Source organism: Phyllostomus hastatus, unplaced genomic scaffold (assembly GCF_019186645.2).
Source record: "Phyllostomus hastatus isolate PE091 unplaced genomic scaffold, TTU_PhHast_1.1 phas_scaffold_216, whole genome shotgun sequence".
NCBI classification, from domain to species: domain Eukaryota; kingdom Metazoa; phylum Chordata; class Mammalia; order Chiroptera; family Phyllostomidae; genus Phyllostomus; species Phyllostomus hastatus.
In genome coordinates, this window is record NW_025334018.1 from 20,629,376 (window position 1) to 20,650,150 (window position 20,775).

At 53.0% G+C, this 20,775-nt stretch overlaps 1 protein-coding gene across 1 annotated transcript; it reads left to right on the forward strand.

Moving 5' to 3' along the window:
- The first annotated feature begins 92 nt into the window (after positions 1-92).
- Positions 93-20,744, forward strand: DBT (dihydrolipoamide branched chain transacylase E2). Its single transcript, XM_045816858.1, has 11 exons — positions 93-178; positions 1,677-1,800; positions 5,194-5,269; positions 6,367-6,548; positions 8,977-9,098; positions 11,614-11,830; positions 12,277-12,443; positions 15,927-16,004; positions 17,238-17,429; positions 17,567-17,638; positions 19,277-20,744. Exons 1-11 carry the CDS (start codon positions 128-130, stop codon positions 19,442-19,444), a joined length of 1,449 nt encoding a protein of 482 aa, XP_045672814.1. The 5' UTR covers positions 93-127; the 3' UTR covers positions 19,445-20,744.
- Positions 20,745-20,775: the final 31 nt, after the last annotated feature.

Genomic DNA, 20,775 nt, shown 5'->3' on the forward strand with positions numbered 1-20,775 from the left:
TGGCTGTCTAGTGGGCTGCTCTTTCGCTCTCATTGGTCGCTCAGGGGGGCACGTTTCCCGGCTACCAATAGGTGGCGGGCAGAGGCCACGCCTCCAGCCGCAGAGCAGCTGTCATTTCCGGAGTAAGATGGCCGCAGTGCGCGTGCTGAGAACCTGGAGCCAGAGTGTTGGGCGGCGGGTAAGCAGACTGGGGCCGAGCTGAGCTCGGGAAGGAGTGAGATGTCCACTGTCATCCGGGAGAGGTGTGTTAGTTTGTACCCCGCGTGCCGCGCGTACCGGGCACGCGTGATTGAGAGGTGTAGGGACAAACGCAAAACGAAGGACAGAGAAGGTGGCTAGCCGACCCGTCTGGACACCCACTCCTCCCCTTACCTGGGCGCGCACCTGGTTTGACTCGGTCGCCCTCCCGCCCGCTCCATCTACAGCCCGAAGCCCAGCTGGCCTTTCATTGAGCAGTATCTGGGTGCCGGGCAGTGTGACAGGCACTAGGGATACGGAGGTGTACAGCCACTCAGCATTTATGGGGCACCCACTGGGTGCCAGACGCGGTACTACGGCGCCTGCCCGCAAAGAACTTACAGCAGTGTAGAAGAGACCCTTCGAGCAAAGCGTAACTCCATGGGCGCTTGCCCCCAGCAGCAGAGACACTTGCTCAAGCTTCACTTTTTGGGCGTGTCTTTGTCTCTCATGTCTGCACCGATCTTTCCAAACTTTTTCTCACGGGACGGAGCTTTGACCCACCACCATCTCCCTTGAGATCCCCCACTTTCACAGTCTTTTAGCACTAAACAATTCACAGCCCATAAGTGCAGTGTTCCATCCAATTTGCATGGTGTTTTTTACCTTCTGGGTCCCCTCTTCGCTAGATCTTTCTATAGTGGTCGACTCCTCATCTTGCAAATCCTTTCCAGAGCCTGACACACACCAGCTATTGCGCTAGACATTGAGGATGCAAATATGAACAACACAGCCACCATCCCTGCCTGCTTAGAGGTTTATTACTGCCTTGTGGTGGAGGACAGAGAGAGGCAGACATTAGACAAGCAAGTACAGCCCGGCATAAAAGTGCTATGATGCACCCTGGCCAGCGTGGCTCTATTGGTTGGAGCGAACATCGTCCTGTAACCGAAAGGCTGCAGGTTCAGTTCCCCATCAGGGCATATACCTAGGTTGTGGGTTCAATCCCCAATTAGGGCGCACACGATCCAGGCCTAGGCGCATATGGGAAGCAACTGATTGATGCTTTTCTCTCGCATCAATATTTTTCTCTCCCTTTTTCTCTGTCTGAAAGCATGGCGGGGGACGTGCTATGATGGGCCAAGGGCACACAGCTCCGGGACCACCCAGGAGGGGCCTTGGTGGTCAGACCAGGGAATACTGTGTAACTTGGTATTTGTGAAGGAGGCAGAAGAAGAAAGCTACCCTCAGCAGCACCTTGCAGGTCCTGGCCACCCTCCTGTGAGAGCTGCCCCCATGGCTTCTCGGCCACCAGCTTCCTGGTATTTGTCTTCCTGCCACAGACGCCATTGTGATCTGGGCCTGGCTAATTTCATATTGTGTCTATTGTGACAATGACTGTTCTGCTTTTAGAAGACTCGAAATCCAACATGTACTTCCAGAGAGAAGCCATTACGATCATTTATCAAAGCTTTTACTTTTGTGTTTTTCATCTGTAGGTTTGTGTTCGCTACTTTCAAACATGTAATAATGTTCATGCTTCGCAGCCAAAATACGTGTGTCTCCTTGGTTATCCTTCATTCAAGTACAGTCATCCACACCGATGGCTGAAAACAACTGCTGGTGAGTGTGAGCAAAATAGCTGATATAAAATAATGTTTTGTATTTTACTCAGTAGTTTATTTTAGGTGATTGTAGATTTAGTAAAGTAAAAACAAAGTTGCCTTTTTTTTTTTGAAAATTTTGTTTATTTTTAGAGAGAGGAAGGGAGGGAGAAAGAGAGAAGAGAAACATCCATGTGTGACAGATACATTGATCGGTTGCCTCTCCCATGTGCCCACCTGGGGACCTATCCTGCAACCCAGGCATGCACCCCAACTGGGAATTGAACTGGCTCCCTTTGGGTTCACAGGCCAGCGCTCAGTCCACTGAGCCACACCAGCCAGGACAAAAGTGGACCTTTCATTTCTAGCCTGGCCCTCCTTGCTCTCTCCACATCTGTCCATTTCTTATTCTCTCTGCGCCTCATCTCCACCCCAGTCCCCTATCACATACTTGCCCCTGATACCTGTGTCGTCATCGTGTTGGGAATGGTTGGCTTGGGCCATCTGTCCATTATCATCTGACTCTTCTGAGCTCAGCAGTCAGCGTGGAGACGACTCTCCTGTCCGGGAGGGGTGGGGCGCTGACATCATAGTTCGCGCCCTTGCACTTCCCACAGTGCTGTTCGCTGGAGCAGGCACTGCCTTGTTCTGCTGGACGGTGCGGTGAAACCTGCCTGTGTGCTCCTCCAGAGCAGGTTCCTCGGCTTTCATCACGTAACTGCCCTTCCCTGACACTTTCTTCCCTCCATAAAGAACTGGAGGCTGCAAGTATTTGATGTGCAAGAACTCTAACACCGTTTTTCTGGTGTTCTCTTCAGAGCCTGATTAAAAAAAAAACAACCTGGACTTCTGTTACATCAGTAACCCCCACATGTGAGGTGCCTTAGTCCGTGCTAACGATGAAAGGGGATTCAAGATTTTTATTTTCAAAAGCTGACCTTTTCTTAGAGAACAGAGAGGCTGTTCTAGCTCCAGAGTCTAAGCAGTTGTCCTGAACATTGGGCTCTTGACCTACCAGGCGCTGGCTGTGCAGCCCAAAGCAAGTCGCTTCACGTCCTTCTGTGCCATCATCCGGAAAACGGGGGCAGTCATCGTGTCTGGCCCTTCGTATTGTTGGCAGAATCAACTCATTGAATGCAGACGGTTACCGACCTCCTGCTGTGTGCCCAGCACCGCCAGCCCTCGTGCCGGGCTACGCCCTCTTCCGCTGGTCCCTAACACAGCAAGCAGTTAGGTTGGAAACCTGGAGCCGTCCTGATCCCTGTCTCCCCTCAGACTGGATCATCGGGGTCTATGGATTTTGCATCTTACATGTTTCTTAAATCCGTCTCCTCCTTTTCAGACAGCTTCAAAAACACACTGCTGCCTAGTTCAGTGTCTGCCCCTGCAGGGGCCCCCTCACTGCTCTCTCCGCCACCCCGTCTCTGACTTCACTTGCCACATCCTTGACAGAGGGAATTTTCTCCTAAAATTATAGAAAATCACGGACGAGACCTCCTCTCAGTAAATTAGTGCTGAGTAACAACCCTGCCCGTGACTGAGTGGCTTAAAGCAGCTGTGATTTATTACCTGCCAGGATTCTGGGCTCTGGCCTGGCTCACTACTGCGGCCGCATCCAGCCAGAGGATCCCCTGGGCTGCAGGGGCCGCGGGGGCCTCACTCACGTGTCTAACAATTGGTGTTGGCCTTGGGCTGGGGCACCCCGTGGCCTCTCTTGTCCTCCCCCAGGTAGTTCCCTCCCAGGGAACGCTGAGCAGCCTGTTGCCAGGCAGCACTCCGGGACAGACAGGAGAGAGAGTGGGAGGTCTTCTGAGGCCGGGGCTGCAACATTTACACACTGGCTCTTCTGCTGTGTTCTCTCCCTCAAAGCCAGTCCTAGGTCAGCATAGGCTCACCTCTCCTGGGGGCAGCTGCGAAGATTTTTCTGAGCATGTTTGTTTACTGCTGGCTCCTGATTCCCTTTAGGGTAAGTTCCAAACACCTGACCTTGGCCTGGCACAGAAAGTCTTTTTAAGCCTGGGCTGACTCCTTGACATGCTGAAAGAAGTATTTGTCATTCCCTGACCGTGCTGTACGCTGTCACCTTTGGTGTTCTTGCACATGCTGTGCCTTGCACAACACGGCTTGGTGTACAGGTGTCCTAATGTCTTTACTTGTGGTTTTTCAGTGACTTAAGTTGGCTTCTAGCTCTTCACTGTAACTCCAGGGAACCATTCCTGAGCACAGATTTTACGTACCTCTCTGTGTCTCTGAGCAAAACAGTCTTAAAACTTGAATTACTTGCTGACTCAAAGTTAAAGACTTTTTAAAAGGCTTTTGATACTTAATACCAACTATGTTTTTGAAAGGTTCCGATTTATACTATAGCAGCAGGCCGAGAGAGGGCCCAACTCACCAGAAAGGAAACAGGGGGCTCCCAAGACCCCCACATCGAAGATCCAGTTTGTATTTCTTTACTGCTAACTTACCTCCTCATATTTATTTAAGAAAAGTTTACTACCTTCGTCTGCTTGTGTGTTTTATAAGCAGTTATCATTACGAACAGTCTAAAAATAGAAGCACACTCTTGAATCAGTTCAGAGCCATTTGTTAGCAAAAAATACTGACTTTCTGGGGAATAATTACCATAAAGTATCATGGGCATCCAAGTTGTATAAAAAGGGGTAGCAATTCCAAAAGGGCTAAAAAGTGGAAGCAGAAAAGAAAAGATTCAAATGTAATGATAAATTGGCAGAACATAGTTTGGGCAATGCAGAATTTTTCACGGAGTTTTCTACCAAGGCGTCCGCCCGATCTTGAACCACTAAGAATGAGAGTATGAAGTCAAAATACGAAGTCAGAAGGGATCTAAAAGCAGGCTGTTAATGGCTGTTTCAGTTTCGTAACCTGAAGCAAGGGGATCCAGTGCGGTCTCCCTTAGGACAATGTCATGTTTCATAGTCTGTTCGTTGTAACTGTTCCGAAATCTCATGTGTCGGAGGTCTTCCATACCCTTGTGAAAGAGCGTTCTTTTGAAAGTTGGAAGAAGCGAGTTCTGTGGCAGTGACTAATTTATTTAAATCTTGGACGGTTACAAATGATGATTGTGCAGTTCCAAATTATGACACGGCCCTGGCCGGGGTGCTGACTGGGTTAGAGTGTCATCCCGACGCGCCAAGGTTGCAGGTTCGCTCCCAGGTCAGGGCACATGCACGAGTCGAGCAGCGACTGCATCAGTAAGTGTAACAACAAATTGGTGTTTGTCTCTCACTCTGAAAAAAAAAAACAAAAAAATTATGAAATGATTTCCTTAGGTGTAAAATGGAATAATTTCTCCTTCCACTTAGGAATCTTTTATCATTTTAGATGTGAAAGCATCTCTTAGCAACACATGACACGTTTAATGAGACCGTTTTCTCTTTTTTCTTTGAAGCTCAACAGGGGCAGATTGTCCAGTTCAAACTCTCGGACATTGGAGAAGGCATCAGAGAAGTAACTGTCAAAGAATGGTGAGTTACTAGTCGTATAAACGGGACTCTATGTCAACTGAGAAACTTCTTCCTACAGCGTGCAACGCCAGATGTAAAACAGGGGGTAAAACCGTTTGTCTTGTCTGTGTGCTGGTGACACAGCTCATCGGGTGTCACAGGATTTTACCTGGTGTCCGTCATGAAGGATCACTGTTTTCCTCTTTTTAAAAGCCCCTTTCACTGCCCGCCCCTCATTTCAGCTATAAAAAGGGAGGTTGACCTCTAAGAGGTGATGTTTGCCAGTGTCCCTGTGGCTTTGCTGGAGGAGCAGGGTTCCAGAGGTCCTTCTTCTGTTCTGGAAAGGAAGTCCCCCAGAGTCCTTCCAAACCCATTTGCATGTCACGGGTGAGGTTTTACAGGGAGCGAGAACTCGGTAAGACAGGGAGACAAGGAATAAGAATGACTGAACGGCAATTATGTTAATGAAGAGTTGATGGTTATACGTCAGAAATATGCTAGGTACATCAAGAATGGTGTTAGAATCGACGTCATGTGTGGTATTTCCGGTTTGGTCTCACCTGCTCTGCCTGGTAAAGCATACCTAAGATGACCACAGGATGAAGGGATTGATATACAAGGGATTGATACACATGGTCAAGGGCAGGCTGATGGAATTCTAGAAAGAAGGACCGAGAACTCAAACCAAACCTCACGGAATTACAAAAGGTGTGTACTGGGGATATCAATTTAAAGTCGAATTCTAGAAATGAAAGGTGTCCCTTAGAGTTTGAGTCAGATTAATATAAGACAGTGAAAGGAAAAAAATAACACATTTGAAATACTTTTTTAGAACTTCCTCCTAGGAGTGGCTGGAGCAGAAAACCTGAAAGTTTCATTACATTTTTTGATTAAAGATCTATGAATGGTTTTTATAGTTGTGGTATTTCTTGGAGATACACCAAAGAGATTCTGGAAGCCATTACTGTCGTTTCTGAAACCTTCTTTGGTGGGGGCACCGTCTTGGACTGAATATGGGCCAGACGGGTTCCGATCTGGTTCTGCGTGGCACTGACATGGTAGGGTCGTCTGTGTTCACAGTCGGTCACGCAGTAGGGTCTGACATCTTTTTCTTTCAGGTATGTGAAAGTAGGAGACACAGTGTCTCAGTTTGATAGCATCTGTGAAGTTCAAAGTGATAAGGCTTCTGTCACCATCAGCAGTCGTTACGATGGAGTCATTAAAAAACTGTATTATAACCCAGATGACACCGCCTACGTGGGGAAGCCCCTGGTGGACATAGAAACGGAAGCCCTGAAAGGTACCGTGCGTGTGTTTATCTGCTTGCCAAACTGATCACTGCTGTCCTTTCGTCACGGGGACCAATCAGAATGTTTACTTTTAATAACTTCCAGGAAATGTTTACTTTTAATAACTTCCAGGAAACCAGGAAAATAGGAAAGGTCCCTTGTGATGCGTGCCTATCTTTGGGCCTGCCACCATGTGGAAACCTTGTGCAGGAACAGGTGTCTGGTGGCCAGGTTCTGGATCCGCAGGTTCGAAGGAGTGGCAAGCTCTCCGGAATGAGAGCTTCGGGGCCCTGGTCACTAATAATCGAAGCTGTAGCGTGCAAAGACTGAGCCTCACAGAACGGACCGGCTCTGTTTGCTGCCCGTCCAAACACCAGCGAGCGCTCTCATTGGTGGTGGTTGAGAAAGCCAGACTTCATGAAGTACGTAGGAGAGGAAAGAGGGAAAGTGAGAATGAAAAGCGAAGAGACGAGTTGTCAGGGGGTGCAGCAGCCTTGGACCTGGGGAGCAGAAATTCCCTGAGACAGTCACAGAGGAAAGCTAACACCGGCCTGCTTCCGGCGCGGGGCAGATGGCTGGCTGTCCACCCCCAAGGTCCAGGGTTAGCTCCTCTAGGCAACGGCTTTGCCCCCCGAGACTGCAGAAAGCTGTGACGTGGTCTCGGCCAGCCACCTCTGGGAAGTGCCAGGGTTAGGACAAGTCTGCTGTGTAATTCAGAGTCTGGAGGGGGCTGAATGACACAGTGTCTGCAGTCCGCACAAGAACACAACAGCCAATGTCGTGAGCACGCTTCACAGCTTAGCGAGCACTTCACACTTAGGACTGTTTTCTATCCTTACACGTGAGTGTCTCAGTTGGACAGATGAAGAAACGAAACCCAGCCTAGAAAGGCTGGGCCAGGTGCCCAATGGCGGTGACGGAGCCAAATTTAGAACTCGGTGTCCTTAGTCTTTCACCCGCAGTGATAAGCTGCCTCCAAAGCTGGGTGATGGCTTACGGGAGCCTTTCTATTAGTCATTTAATTTCTGTTATAAAAGCGAGATATTGCAGTATAGAAATTTATGAAGTACAGAAAACCAAAAATAAGGCCTATTCCTTCTACTCAGAAATCACCACCATTAACACACGAGTGTATGCCATTCCAGACACGTATCTAGTGAATTATGCCATGAACTACAGGACTGGTGCCCCAGCTTGTTTGACCAGAAAGAGACACTACTGAGGCCATGAACTGACTTTCCTTCTATCCCCTGGAGTTCTTAACTGCGACCTCCTGTAAAGGACGAGAGATTAACAAGCGAGAAACAAGTTTATTGACACGTATACCTTATGTAAAGGGGAGACAAGCAGCAAAAAGTAAGTCCAAGAGGTGGTAGAATTCAGGCTCCATATCATCTTAATAGGGAAGAGCACGTGGGGGAAATGCAGGCCCCTTAGGGGAGAGTAAGTGAAGTTCAGGAAAGACAATGGGCCACTGTTCGCCGAGAAGTGAGTGTGGAAGCACACTCAGTTGCCTGCTCACGTTCAGAGGTTCGGCCTCCAGTGCACGAGTCCCCGCAGAGGTTCTGCCGCACAGCACTGATCTCCCAGCATCAGGCTCTGACATTTCCCCTCTCAAACACTGTTTGCTTGCAAAAATACATGCTAAAAGCCCTAGATCGTTTTTTCTTCTTTCGGTACTCTAAAGTTAGAGAATAGAACAACCGAAGTAGCATGGTCTTCCACGGCATTCCTTAAGCCATACTCGAAGCAGAGAAAAAAAATGTAAATGCCATGTCCTCTTAGGAAAGCATTTAGATTTGCCACAGGCTTTACATGATTTGTGCATGTAATTTACCTCACATTTCATTCTTATTTCCTGCCATGTATAAGTATACATGAAAAAGCTGTTAGGAAACTATGGACTTATTTAAAAGATTTTATTTATTTCTTTTTAGAGGGGAAGGGAGGGAGAAAGAAAGGGAGAGAAACATCAATGTGCGGTTGCCTCTCACACGCCCCCTACTGAGGACCTGGCCCCCAGCCCAGGCATGTGCCCTGACTGGGAATCGAACTAGTGACCCTTTGGTTTGCAGGCCAGCACGCAATCCACCGAGCCACAACAGCCAGGGCAGGAAAGTATTTAAAATACAACATGTTTTAGACTTTATGGAAGAAGCTCTCACTTCGTAACTGGTAGCTGGCTACACGATTTTAACAGAAATGAAATAAGCAAACACCAGGTAGTAACAGTCATTGAACAACACCGGGGACCAGAACCCCCCAAACACACTAACTCCTCCCGTTTGTTTTCATTCTGAAAACCACCGACTATTACACTTTTTGACTATAAAGCTTAAGTGGAATTTGCTTATACATTGCACGCCACTGAGCGTGTGTTTTGTGTGTGTTTTACTTTTTTAAACCTCAACTGAAGAGCGCCCCTCTCCCCATCCCCAGACTCCGAGGAGGACGTGGTGGAGACGCCCGCCGTGCACCACGAGGAGCACACGCACCAGGAGATAAAAGGCCGGAAGACGCTGGCCACGCCCGCCGTGCGCCGCCTGGCCCTGGAGAACAACGTACGTGGGCGCGCGTGAGCGGTGCCTGTCCCCGTGTGAACAGTTAGCCCACCGTCCCGCGGCGGGGCGGCCCCGGGTGGGGATAAAGGGGACAGGAGCACGCCCGGCACCCAAGGGTACCGAAGGGTGACGGTTGCCGGAAGGCACTCGAGAGAAGCGAGAAAGACGCTGCGAACTCACTCACTCCTTCAGCTGCTGGAGGAGCGTGACTTGACTGTTCCTCCCTAGACAGCAGGGAGGGGCCGGCGCCGGGAACGCTGGTAACCCTGCCGCCTCCCAGCAGGGCCTAGGGGCACAGACCGGACCCGGACCGGGTACCGGGATGGACGCCTGGGTGGTCGGTCCTCGGAGAGAGTGAAGCCCTTCACAGAAAATGCGTGCAGGGGAGGGTGGAGGCGGGGAGCGGTCCAGGAAAGGGTGTGGTCTCCAGGCTCAGCCCTGGTCCCCGGGCTCGGGGAGAACCCCAGACCCGCGCTGACCTGTCCAGGGGGCTGGCCTCTCCCTCCTCTCTCAGCCACTCCTCGGCGCTCACCCCCAGGCACAGGCGACTCCCCAGCAGGTGACCCGTGTTTACGTGGTATTCCACTGAATGGTCACAGCCCTGGGAGATAAGGGGCTGGTGTAAGGTAGGAGGAGGGTGGGTGACTGGCCAAGGTCACACGGCTGCGGTGGGGCCCGGCCTGCGAAGGCAGCAGCCTCCGGGACTCCCAGACCCGCGCTGCTCCTCACTAGGAGCTGCCTCGGCAGCCACTGCCGTCGGCCCTGGAGCGCTCCTGGGCCAGCCACGGGGCATGCGCCTGCACACCCTCACAGCACCCCGAGAGGGGGGTTGGCCTGTGCCCACTTCGCAGAGGGGGAGGGCAGAGAAGTTGACTCGGTTGTCCGCAGTCCAGGAAGCAGCTGGCTGGGGACTTGAGCACAGATCCGTCGGTTCCGAAGCCCGAGTCCTCCCCAGTATGTCCCACAACTCGGGGTTTTTGCTTGTTTGCTTGTGTGTCTGTTTTTGAGAGAAGTAGTTAAGGGACAGTGAGAAAAACAGGTGTTTACACTTTGGAAATATAAGGGTCATTAAGACGTTTGTACCCCCTCAGCTAGTTATCTGACCGTTGTTCCGGAAACCGTCCCAAGGGGACAGTTTAATCGCCGAGGGGACAGTTTTCCAAGTGCTTTGTAGCCCAGAATTAGAAAGCCCGTGTGCTCGAAACCCGGGGAATGCTTGGGCAAACTATGTTACAAACCCCAGTGACACTTTATTAGCCATTGAACATGTTCAAATATGAAGACCATTTAGCATCACAGGAAATAGAATAACAGTGTAGAGCACTGGATTGTTAGAGCATCAGGTGACCTTCACACTGCTTTGAAAGCTATAAAGCATTTTACCAGTGTTTTTTCTTAACTGTGTGGAAAGACCATCTGTGGGAGCATGTGACTTGGCCTTCCTGCACACTTTGTGTGTAACAGCTGGAGTATCTGTATGATCACTAGACATCCAAGAGTAGATTTATTATCATGCATCATCTTTTTTTAATTTGCTGTTTGCATATCGAGTTTGATTAAAATGAAAAAAAAAACAATGGCATTTATAGGTGTTTGTAAATACATAGAAATTATTTAAATTCTCAGGGTTCATTTGTTAAAAACGAAATGTTTCACATGTAAAGTCCTTCATGAGTGAGTGTGAGGTCATCCCGAGAGAAGCTCAGACACGAGTGAAGAGGACTCACCCCAGGGAACGAACTGCCACACGCAGGCGCGAGGGCGCCGTCCAGGCTCCAGGCAGAGTCAAGCACAGTGGGGATATTTCGTCTCCGTGGCCAAACGTAGGACACGGTTACACAGAGCAAGGCCACGTATGTTTCCAGAAAGTATAGGGAGTGTCTGGTGGAAAGTGGAACACATCAGCTGTCGTTGAGTCTGTAGAAAGCAATAATAAGACACATGTACATGACCCTTAACCTGGGCTGAGGAACTCGCACTCCAAATAGACCTCAGTGAAAGTAACTTCATTGTTTCGTGGTGATCTTTCTGAAATAACCACCAGAAAGATATCAATTTAGGAGCGCTTCTGTGAGGATTCTTTCAACTATTACACGTTTACTGGTCTACTTTTGTTGTAGTATTTAACTCTTTAAAATTCTTAGTTCTTATATAGTTTCCAAAAATAGGGGAAAAATCAAATAAGAATTATGCAAAACATCGAGGAACAGTCGACTGTTTACAAAGGGTGAGGTTTCACCAACGGGCAGGGGCGAGCTGCCCCGTGGACCCCGCACCGTTGCCGCCGGGGCCGGGGCGCAGGGTGGGCAAAGACACGGGGTCTCTCAGGAAGGGAGCCGCCGCTCACGTTCACGGCGCTCCGTCAGGATGCTGAACACGTTTCCTTTTGTACCAACTTACTGGCAGAGGGTCCTCTTTTTAACCTACGGTTCATTACCTTCCATGTAGGGACCTTAACGATGGATTTGTGTTCAGGCCGTTTTATTTTTTAGCGTTACACTGTGTCATTTTTTAGATTAAGCTGAGTGAAGTTGTCGGCACGGGAAAAGATGGCAGAATACTCAAAGAAGACATTCTCAACTACCTGGAGAAGCAGACGGGAGCTATCCTGCCTCCTTCACCGAAAGCGGAAATCGTGCCGCCCGCGCCCAAACCCAGAGACAGCCCTGTCCCCGCACCCCTGTCCAAACCTCCGGTGTTCACAGGCAAAGACAGAACCGAACCCGTGACAGGTAATAATGACAGCACGTGAGGAAACGGTGTCATTTGTTTGCGGGGAAGCCCCCTCCACAGATTGCTGTGCACACGGCAACACGGTGCTTTTTAGTTAGCTTGCAAAATAACAGCTCCTGGCTTGTTTTGCGTAAACTCGTTGGACGGTGACTTCCAGCAGGGCGATGCGGCAGGAAAGCCGTTGGGTGGAGACGTGAGTTGCATCCCCTAGAACCTCTACACGCACAGCCTTGGAAGCAGGCACCTGTCGTATTACTGACCTTGGCCCTGGGCGTTGGGCTTCAGCATTGAACCTGGCAGCTTCTGAGTTCTGCGGTGACGCAGGCAGCCCCGAGAGGAAGGCTGATTGGGAGCGAACAGCGTTAGAGGACCTTCTGTTTTAGGTCGCAAAGCCGAAGGGCGGGCGGGCGGGCGGGCGGGGGCTCTGACGCCGCCTGCCTTCCAGGCTTCCAGAAGGCCATGGTGAAGACCATGTCGGCGGCCCTGCAGATCCCGCACTTCGGCTACTGCGACGAGGTCGACCTGACCGAGCTGGTGCGGCTGCGCGAGGAGCTGAAGCCCGTGGCTGCCGCCCGTGGGATTAGACTCTCCTTCATGCCCTTCTTCATAAAGGTGAGGTTCCGCGCGTGCCCGGCAGGGTCGGGGAGGGCGTCTCGATTTTGTTCTCCAAACAGTCAGCGTGTCGACTGGGGCTCTGAAGAACAGTGTTACTTCTCACCGTATCGCCCGGGAGGACACCCAAGTACTGTGTCCTGGTTCCACGGGAGTTGATAAAACTGAGATATTTGTGTCCTGCTTTCACCCACCGCCTCTGTGGGCTGGGCAAGCCTCGTCCTGTCGGTTGGGTGAGGCCTGCTGCCACAAAGTCCTGGTTTGGCAAAGCCGAGACCTGGCGCTGACTTTGCGTGTCAGCGACATATAGCTGTTTTCATGTACTAGTTCCAGGACGTTCCAGGCCTTGGGACCAGCACGAACGGGGCCAGACCGTCCACCCACCTGAGCCGCTCACGATCGAGCTCACGGTGACCAGCACTTACAGAGCTGTCTGTCACCTGGGCAGACCCGCACCAGGCGTGGCGCATGCGTGCGGGGTCTGCATTACTTCCCAGAGCAACCCTGCCACCCCCACTTCCCATCGGAAGAAACGGGGGGCCCAGAGGAGGGAGAAACCAAGGTCCCGGTTCCAGTCTATTTGACCCAAAATGCGTACTGTTGTCTCTAGCTCCAGAGTGGCTTCCCTCCTTCCCCGCCCCCCCACCCCCACTGCGCCCAGACTGGCCCGTGAGTCAGTCTGTCACTCCCTGATTCTTCTCCGTGGCTCCCCTGCCTTGCCTTCGGGGTAGTTTCTAACCTGCCTCGAGTGCCTTACAGCGAATGCCCGACACTCCGCTGCCTCCCTCCCTCCCCAGTCCCGCCCCCCTCTCCCGCCCTTCCTCTGCTGTAAGCAGATTAAGCTACACCTGGCGCCGGACCGCGCAGCCCCACCTGCCCTGTGCCCTCCCGCCCGGGTCAGTCCTTGCGCCTCCTAAGTGTCAAACTTGGTTCAGGGACAGTGCCCTTTGCTCCCCATTGGAATGGGTCTCCATGCGTTGCAAGTGTTCCCTCGGTGGTTTCCCGGCGGCCGCTGAGCCTCTTGAGGCAGGAACTGTGCTCCTCTGCCGCCCCAGCGAGCAAACGGGAGACGTGGTAGATGTCAGTTCATGAGCGATCGGGACTGGATTACAGCTGCAGCAGCGTCTCCTCCGCAGAGACGGCGGCTGAAACTCGGGGACGAGACCCCCCAGGTTGTGCGTGAAAGAGAAGAAAAGAGGGCTCGGGGTTTCCCACCCGTGTTTGAGGGGAGGGGAGAAGTCGAGTTGGCCGAGACGAAGGACGAGGGTCAGTGGGGTCAGCCGTCCGATGATAGGCAAACCGGGCAAGGGCTGCTTGGAAGCCAAGTGTATCTATTGCTACGTAACAGACCACTCCCAAATTTGATGGTTTGCGACAGCAGCCATTTGTTACTTCATTTCTCGCGAGTCAGCAGGGGAGCAGGACCAGTCAGCTGACCTGGGCGGAGCTCGCTCCCATCTGCAGGTAGCTGGTAGGCCGGCTGGGGCTGCCGCCAGTGCGGGCCGGCCTCGGCATGGACGACTCGCTTCTCGTCTGCACGGGCCTCTCCCCAGCGTGGCAGCCCACACGTGGTCCCCTGATACTGGCGGGGACGAGGGAGGAAGCGGCATGTAAACACCTGGTCCAAGCTCTGCTGCGTGGAGTTCGCTCGTAGCTCAGGGACCAATGCTGGTCCCACGGCCGAGCCTGGGATCGGCTCGTGAGGGCGCTGCCACCGGGAGTGTGGGCAGGGAGGGGCAGGACAGACTGGGGACGCTGGTCCGGTCTCTCACACGGGAAGAGAGGAAGGATGTCTCCAGGGGGAGCAGACAGTGGTCGTCTGCACCCCAGAGATCAAACAGCAGCGACGGGGACAGGCCACTGGGCTCGTGAGTAAGAGGTCTGCGCGGCCTCAGCCAGAACTGGCCGCATCCAGTGTCGCGGGCAGCAGCCAGCTTGCAGTTAGCTGGGGAAGGAGTAGTGCGGGGCAGGAAAACACGGTCTTCCCCACCCGTCCATGTTCCTCCGGCGAGACTGATGACCAGGTGGGCGTGAGACAGGTGAACGGAAGGAAAGGACTGCACTTACGGGGTGTGCGCCTGCAGGGGCTCCGTGGGCGTGTGAGGCTCCCGTAGGGTGGGGTTGAGGCTTCGGTGACACCTTAGCTCAGGTGGGAAGGGGGCCGGTGGGGTGGGGGGAGTGGGCTGGACTTCAAAGGGCAGGAAGGCAATTCACACGGAGACGGGGAACCAAATGTTTGGTGAGCGCTGGCCAGGCCACATGTCATGCTGGGACCCAGGCGGGGACTGGACCCCACTGGCCTCGCCAGGCTCCCCCCGCCCCTCACACGGGTTCCCACCGGACTGGAGGGTGGCAGCTCCTTCCGGGAGCAGGCCCTGCGTCTGAACACTTCCGGGCAGTTAGTGGGGAGGTCAGAGTTTTCTCCCGAGTCTTCTGTTTCTTGAAAATAACCAGCTTGAACTAACCAGTATCCCAAAAGAGAATATTTCGGGGTGGCAAACTGCTTCCCTCAGTGGAAAGTGAGTTCGAGGAGACTCTGAAATAATCTGGTGAAAGGCAGGCAGGGCAGAGGTCCAGAGGGTGGGCAAGTGGTTGCCAGGGAAGGTGACGCCTGCCCTCTGCCCTCTTGCACTCCGCGGAGGAAACGCCGAGGAGCTTCATAGGCCGGGAGGGAGCTGGAGGATGGAAGATTTAAAGTCCTGGCGGAGGGATATAAGAGCGGGGGAGGGGGGACCACTGTGTCACTCCTGGGTCCCTCCCACCACTGCTGGCAACGGGTCTGTTTCAGAGCGAGGGGAGATCCGCTCTTTAATGTATTGAGTTGGTTTTATCATTATTTTTCCTCATTGTTTCTGTCTGAATGAAGTACCCGATCCTTATTTTTAAAAGTAAAATTTAGCATGCTTTGCTTGTTTCATGGTAACATTTTTTCTGCCTGTACAAGTTTCAGAACATGTAGACCCTACTTTTGCCACACCCTATAGTTACTTTGAACAATATCCTTTTTAAATTAAAAAAAACAAACAACTTTTTTCTGTGGCCGTGGCCAGGTAGCTCACTCAGTTGCTTAGAAGGTCGTCCAGTATGCCAGATTGCAGGTTCGATCCCCGGTCAGGGCACATACAAGAATCAACCAATGGATGCTTCAATGAATGGAACAACAAACTAATCTCTCAAATCAATAAGTAAAAACTTTGTAAACCTTTCAGTTATGAAAATCTTCCTTGATGTTCACAAGCTGCGTGGCTACGTTTATCTTTTATTCTTAAACGGTCAGGCCGGCCTCCCAGTGCCCGCAGACTGGACCTGGAACTCGGCGTACGCAGCGCTCCCTCCCTTCCGCCCCTACCCCACGCCCCCTTGCTGTTCCATGCTCCCTTGCTGTTCCATGCCCCCTTGCTGTTCCACACCCCCTTGCTGCTCGGAACCCCTCCTGGTTCTGAGCGAGGGGGGCTGACGCCGCGCTCTCTTGCTGTCGAACAGGCTGCCTCCCTGGGATTGCTGCAGTTCCCCATCCTCAACGCTTCCGTGGACGAGCAGTGCCAGAAGGTCACCTACAAGGTGGGCTGTGAGTTGTGAATACGTCCGTGTTCTAAACAGGGGACAGTGCAGTGCGCTGGTCGGTCAGACAAGGGCCCAGGGCACCCCAGTGACCAGGGCACCCCAGTGGCCATCCCTCTTAGACTGGGAGTACAGGGGGGGCGGGGGCGGAGACCGCGGCGCACCTCGTCGTGGCCTCCACTGTGGCTGGGCTCACCGGTTGCTGGTAGCGGTGGTGGTCAGGCGTGCGGGTCGCCGGCCTCCGGCCCTTTGGTTCTGGAAACGCCACGCTGAGGCAGGGGCTGTATTGCCGTCCCTGCACCCCTGTCTCAGAAAGAACGGCCTCTCTGGCTGGGTGCCCTGCGGCTTCTAAAACGAGAATGACGTCAGTGAGGAAAGGAAGGCGAGTTCGAATTCCGTCGGGGTGAGCTCCCCTGTTTGGAGGGGACGTTGTTAGATAGGACTCTTGGGGGTGCGCGTTCCCATCTACACTCTCACGGGAAAGGTCCCCGCAGGGGGGCAGTGCAGGCACGCCGAGGGGCTGGGTCACAGACCCTCCCGCGTGATCACCCGGTGTCCTGACTGAGCAGGTACTGGCTGCAAAAACTCAGGCGAGAAAATGGTGACGTTTATCTTCGATCCCGTGACCCTGCGGTAACTCACCGTTTATGCTGAGATGTGCCTCCTTCCAGGGTCACGTGGTTACACCCTTTAAATTTATGTCTGTGGAGTGGTACACGCTGCTTGTTTAACTTTGAACTTTATACAAATTTAAGCCTTTTTTCTTTTTCACCCAATACCTCCAGGACACTGTTGCGTGTCAGTGAATACAGCCCCGGCCCCGTTCCGTTAGCCAGTGACCTCCGGTGCACCCTGGGGTGGCTCTCAGTGGCTCAGAGCTACAGGCCATCCGAGCCCAGCGGCCCCGCGCATCTCCACGCACTTCCGCACTTCCCTCCGTAGCACAGATTTTTACAAACGCGGCTGCGGGTCGTTAAATGTCCCCCAGAAAGCCTGTGCCAGCCTCCGTTTCCACCAACACCAACAATATATGTTCTCACCTACACACACAAAATTATCTTTTTCAAAAAGAACCTTTGGACACCTTTTAAAAATCACTTCTCTTAAGTCACAGCGCTCGGGTGGCACGGTTTTGGGTGGTCGCTCCGACACGGCAGTGAGGGTCCTTCCCTCCCGGGGGCGATGCCCGCTGACGCGCAGGCCGGCCGTGTGATGTTCCTCTTCTTCCTCCAGGCCTCTCACAACATCGGGGTCGCCATGGACACCGAGCAGGGCTTGATCGTGCCCAACGTGAAGAGCGTCCAGGCCCGCTCCGTGTTCGAGGTCGCCGCGGAGCTGAACCGCCTGCAGGCGCTGGGCTCGGCGGGGCAGCTCAGCACGTCCGACCTCACGGGGGGCACCTTCACCCTGTCCAACATCGGCTCGGTGCGTAGCGGCCCTCCGGACCCCCAGACGCCGCCTGCCACTGCCAGCAGGCGCTCTGTTAAAAAATGGGAAACCGACCGCCCTCGGCTCCTCCCGCGCTTAGCGTGGCGCCCTTTCCTTTCTCGTTTGCGTTGCAGATCGGGGGCACGTACGCCAAGGCCGTGATCCTGCCGCCCGAGGTGGCGATCGGGGCTCTTGGATCCATTAAGGTGCGTTTATGAAATAGCAAGAAAGAGTTTACACAAATCGGGGAAGTAAACACAGGGGAGAGTGGCCATTTCTGAGGTTTCCGCTCGCTCGGTAGGTGCGAGGGTGAGGTTTGGCCCGGGGGCCGGTGTGTCTGGGCCTGCAGCTCCAGGGGCCTGGGGTGGGGGGGCGGCGGGCGGTCCGAGTGTGTGTCTGGGGGTCACCACTGCGGCTCCTGCCCGGCGCTGGGCGTCCTGCGGGGCTTACTCGCCCAAGTGAGTCATTATTTACAACCGAGTGAGGCACTGTCGGGGGCGCTTTTTCTCACCCTCTTTTCTGTGCAGGAGTGATTAGGAATGCTAGTTTGAAATGGGGATTTCTTGGCCCTGGGCACAGAGCCCCCAGAAGCTGGGTTTTCAGACAAAAGCCCGGTAGTTTCAACACAGGGGTGACCTGTCGCCCCGTGTTAGGGGAAACCGACTCGGAACGAGGGTTCCCACGACCGCTCGCCCACCTGCCTCTGCACCGGCACCCGGGCTCCGTGGGACGGGTGTCGGACCCACCCCGCGTTGACTGAATCGGAGTGTCGGGCCGGGGCGCGGGCGCCCCTGTAGCTCAGGGTGCAGGCCCCCCAGGGCTGCCCCGGCGAGGCCCTGGGTGCCGTTTCCAGACCGCCATTGCCGAATGTCAGTGTCGCCACGCTAACCTTGATGTCGGCCCTCACGAGCTCAAAAGAACCTTCCTTCCTTTATTTCACTTACTTTAGTAATTCACTTCACATATATATTTAAAGTCTGCGGTGGGCTAGAAATTCGGGGGGGAACAGGCCCTTCACCGAAGACAGACAGAGCGACGGCTCCGGACCGCGTGCCCGGCCTCACCGACGCGTGTGTGGCCTCTCCCTGCACGCGCCCTGCGCCCTGCCGTCCCTGCGCCCCTCTGTCGCCGTCTCTGGTGCCCACAGGCTCGTCCCCCCGCTGCCTGTGCTGAGGGGGCCTTGCTGGAGCTTTCCTGCCCACCCTCCACATCTCCGCTCGCCGTCCCCTTTCCAGCTGCTGTGCTTTTTCTTTCTCGAGTCTCATGATCTGATACACTCTATAGAGGGTCCGGTACAAGTGACGGCCCTCTTTTATTACAAACTCTTTTATTACAAAATCATAAGCGTGTAATTCTGTAACATAACAATGTCACACTCAAGCACACCATAGTGCATTATAGGTGAAATGTTCAAATTAAAACTGTAAGTTATTACACGCCCATTACTACCTTACCAACCGCACTCATGCAGTCGTTACTTCTGCCAGACTGTGTGTTTTTCCTATGTGTCTTAATTCTGTCTCTCCCCCTTAACATGTCAACTCGAAGAGGGGAGGACTGTTTGTTCTGTTAACTGCTTTACCCCCAGGGTCTAGGAGAGTGCCTGGGACATAGCAGGTGTTCGGTAAACGTTGGTTAAGTAATTGAAATCGGAGGAGAAATTTACCGTGCGTGTGGAGATCGTGCTGGGAACCGAACACGCCAGGCCGGAGACACGCCCTCAGAGAGGGAGCCAGCGGGAGCGGGCGTGTGTCGGAAGTCGTTTGGCACGGCCATCCCGTCCGCACCGCAGGGGGCCTGCCCCGCGGCGAGGGCTGACTTCCCGCTCTTTCCCGCACCCGCAGGCCCTCCCTCGGTTCAGCCAGACAGGGGAGGTGTGCAAGGCCCAGATCATGAACGTGAGCTGGTCGGCCGACCACAGAGTCATCGACGGGGCCACCGTGGCACGCTTCTCCAACCTGTGGAAGTCCTACTTGGAAAACCCGGCCGTGATGCTGCTGGATCTGAAGTGAGGCCCGGCGACCCACGAGAATCTCCGAGCTTCCAACGACACGTGGAGCCCAGCCTCGCCCGCACGCGCCCCCCGCGACAGGCCGGGCGTGGCCGGCTCGTTTCGGCGACTAGCATCCTGAGGCACAACACTTCCCACTGTCCTGCCGCCCTTCCCGCTGAGAGCGAGCAGGGGCGTCCCGGGCCCCGGGCCACCCTGTTTCACAGGTCACGGCTGCACCTTCCCGACGTGGTGCTGCGTCTTCGTGTCCAGGGGCCGACACTGACAGCAGCAGCAAAACGCCGCTGGAAGACGGCAGCAGCCACGGACAGTGTTCGCCCTGTTTCTTTTTCTTACTTTCTACTGACTCAGTGACTCTTTCCGACCGCACTTAGCTGGGAGAAGGAACGTATATACGAACATATCTTCCATTTCCCCACAAGACGCCAATCGCTGTGTAAACTACGTGCGATCACACTCAGCGCTTTAGATGTCCGGGGGTTGTCACTCTGCAGATGCCGTCGTCTGCAAATGCCTTATTTATGCAAAGTGGCACCGTGGGAAAGGGAGAGCTGTGAGTGGGTCCTAACGCCCAGTTACGGTTTTATAACCCGTGAAAGAGAGAGGGGGGAGTCGAAGGGGTAATTATGGCCATTACAATAGAACAACAAATTCTGTGTAGAGATGAAGGTATCATGACCACTTGAGTAGAGACCCGCTGGAATCAGAAACACCAGCCAACATCCTGGTTTGCATTCAGGGAACCAACTGCAAATCCCGTTGTTTCAAATATTGTCTAAAAAACTTCAAGTGAAGTGTTATGATAGAAAAAAAAAGTTGTTTTAATATGTACTTGATTGCTTTAATAATGGAAATAATGTTAAAATAATGATTGGCCCTGGCTGGGTAGCTCAGTCGGTTGGAGCACCTTCCCAATACACCACGGTTGCGGGTTCGATCCCCGGTCAGGGCTCACACAAGGGGCAAACAATGATGCATCAGTAAGTGGAGCAACAAACTGACATTTCCCTGTGACTCTCCTGCCCTCTCTCTCTCTCTGAAAGTCAATAAATAATTTGTAAAAAGAAAGGAAAACAGTGGATCAGCTGAATGTTGTTATTTTTAAAATGCAGATATCATGAAGAAAATAAATCACCCATAATCCTACCACTATTAACACGTCGATCAATGCACCTGTATACATAGCTGTTCTTTTTATAAAAAAGGAGATCAGACTATAGCTACTATTTTATAATTTTTTTTAATTTAACATGATATCATGGGTAACTTCAGATGTCAATAAACAACTCTACATGATCATACGTCTGAATGGCTGTGAAGTATTCTATCATG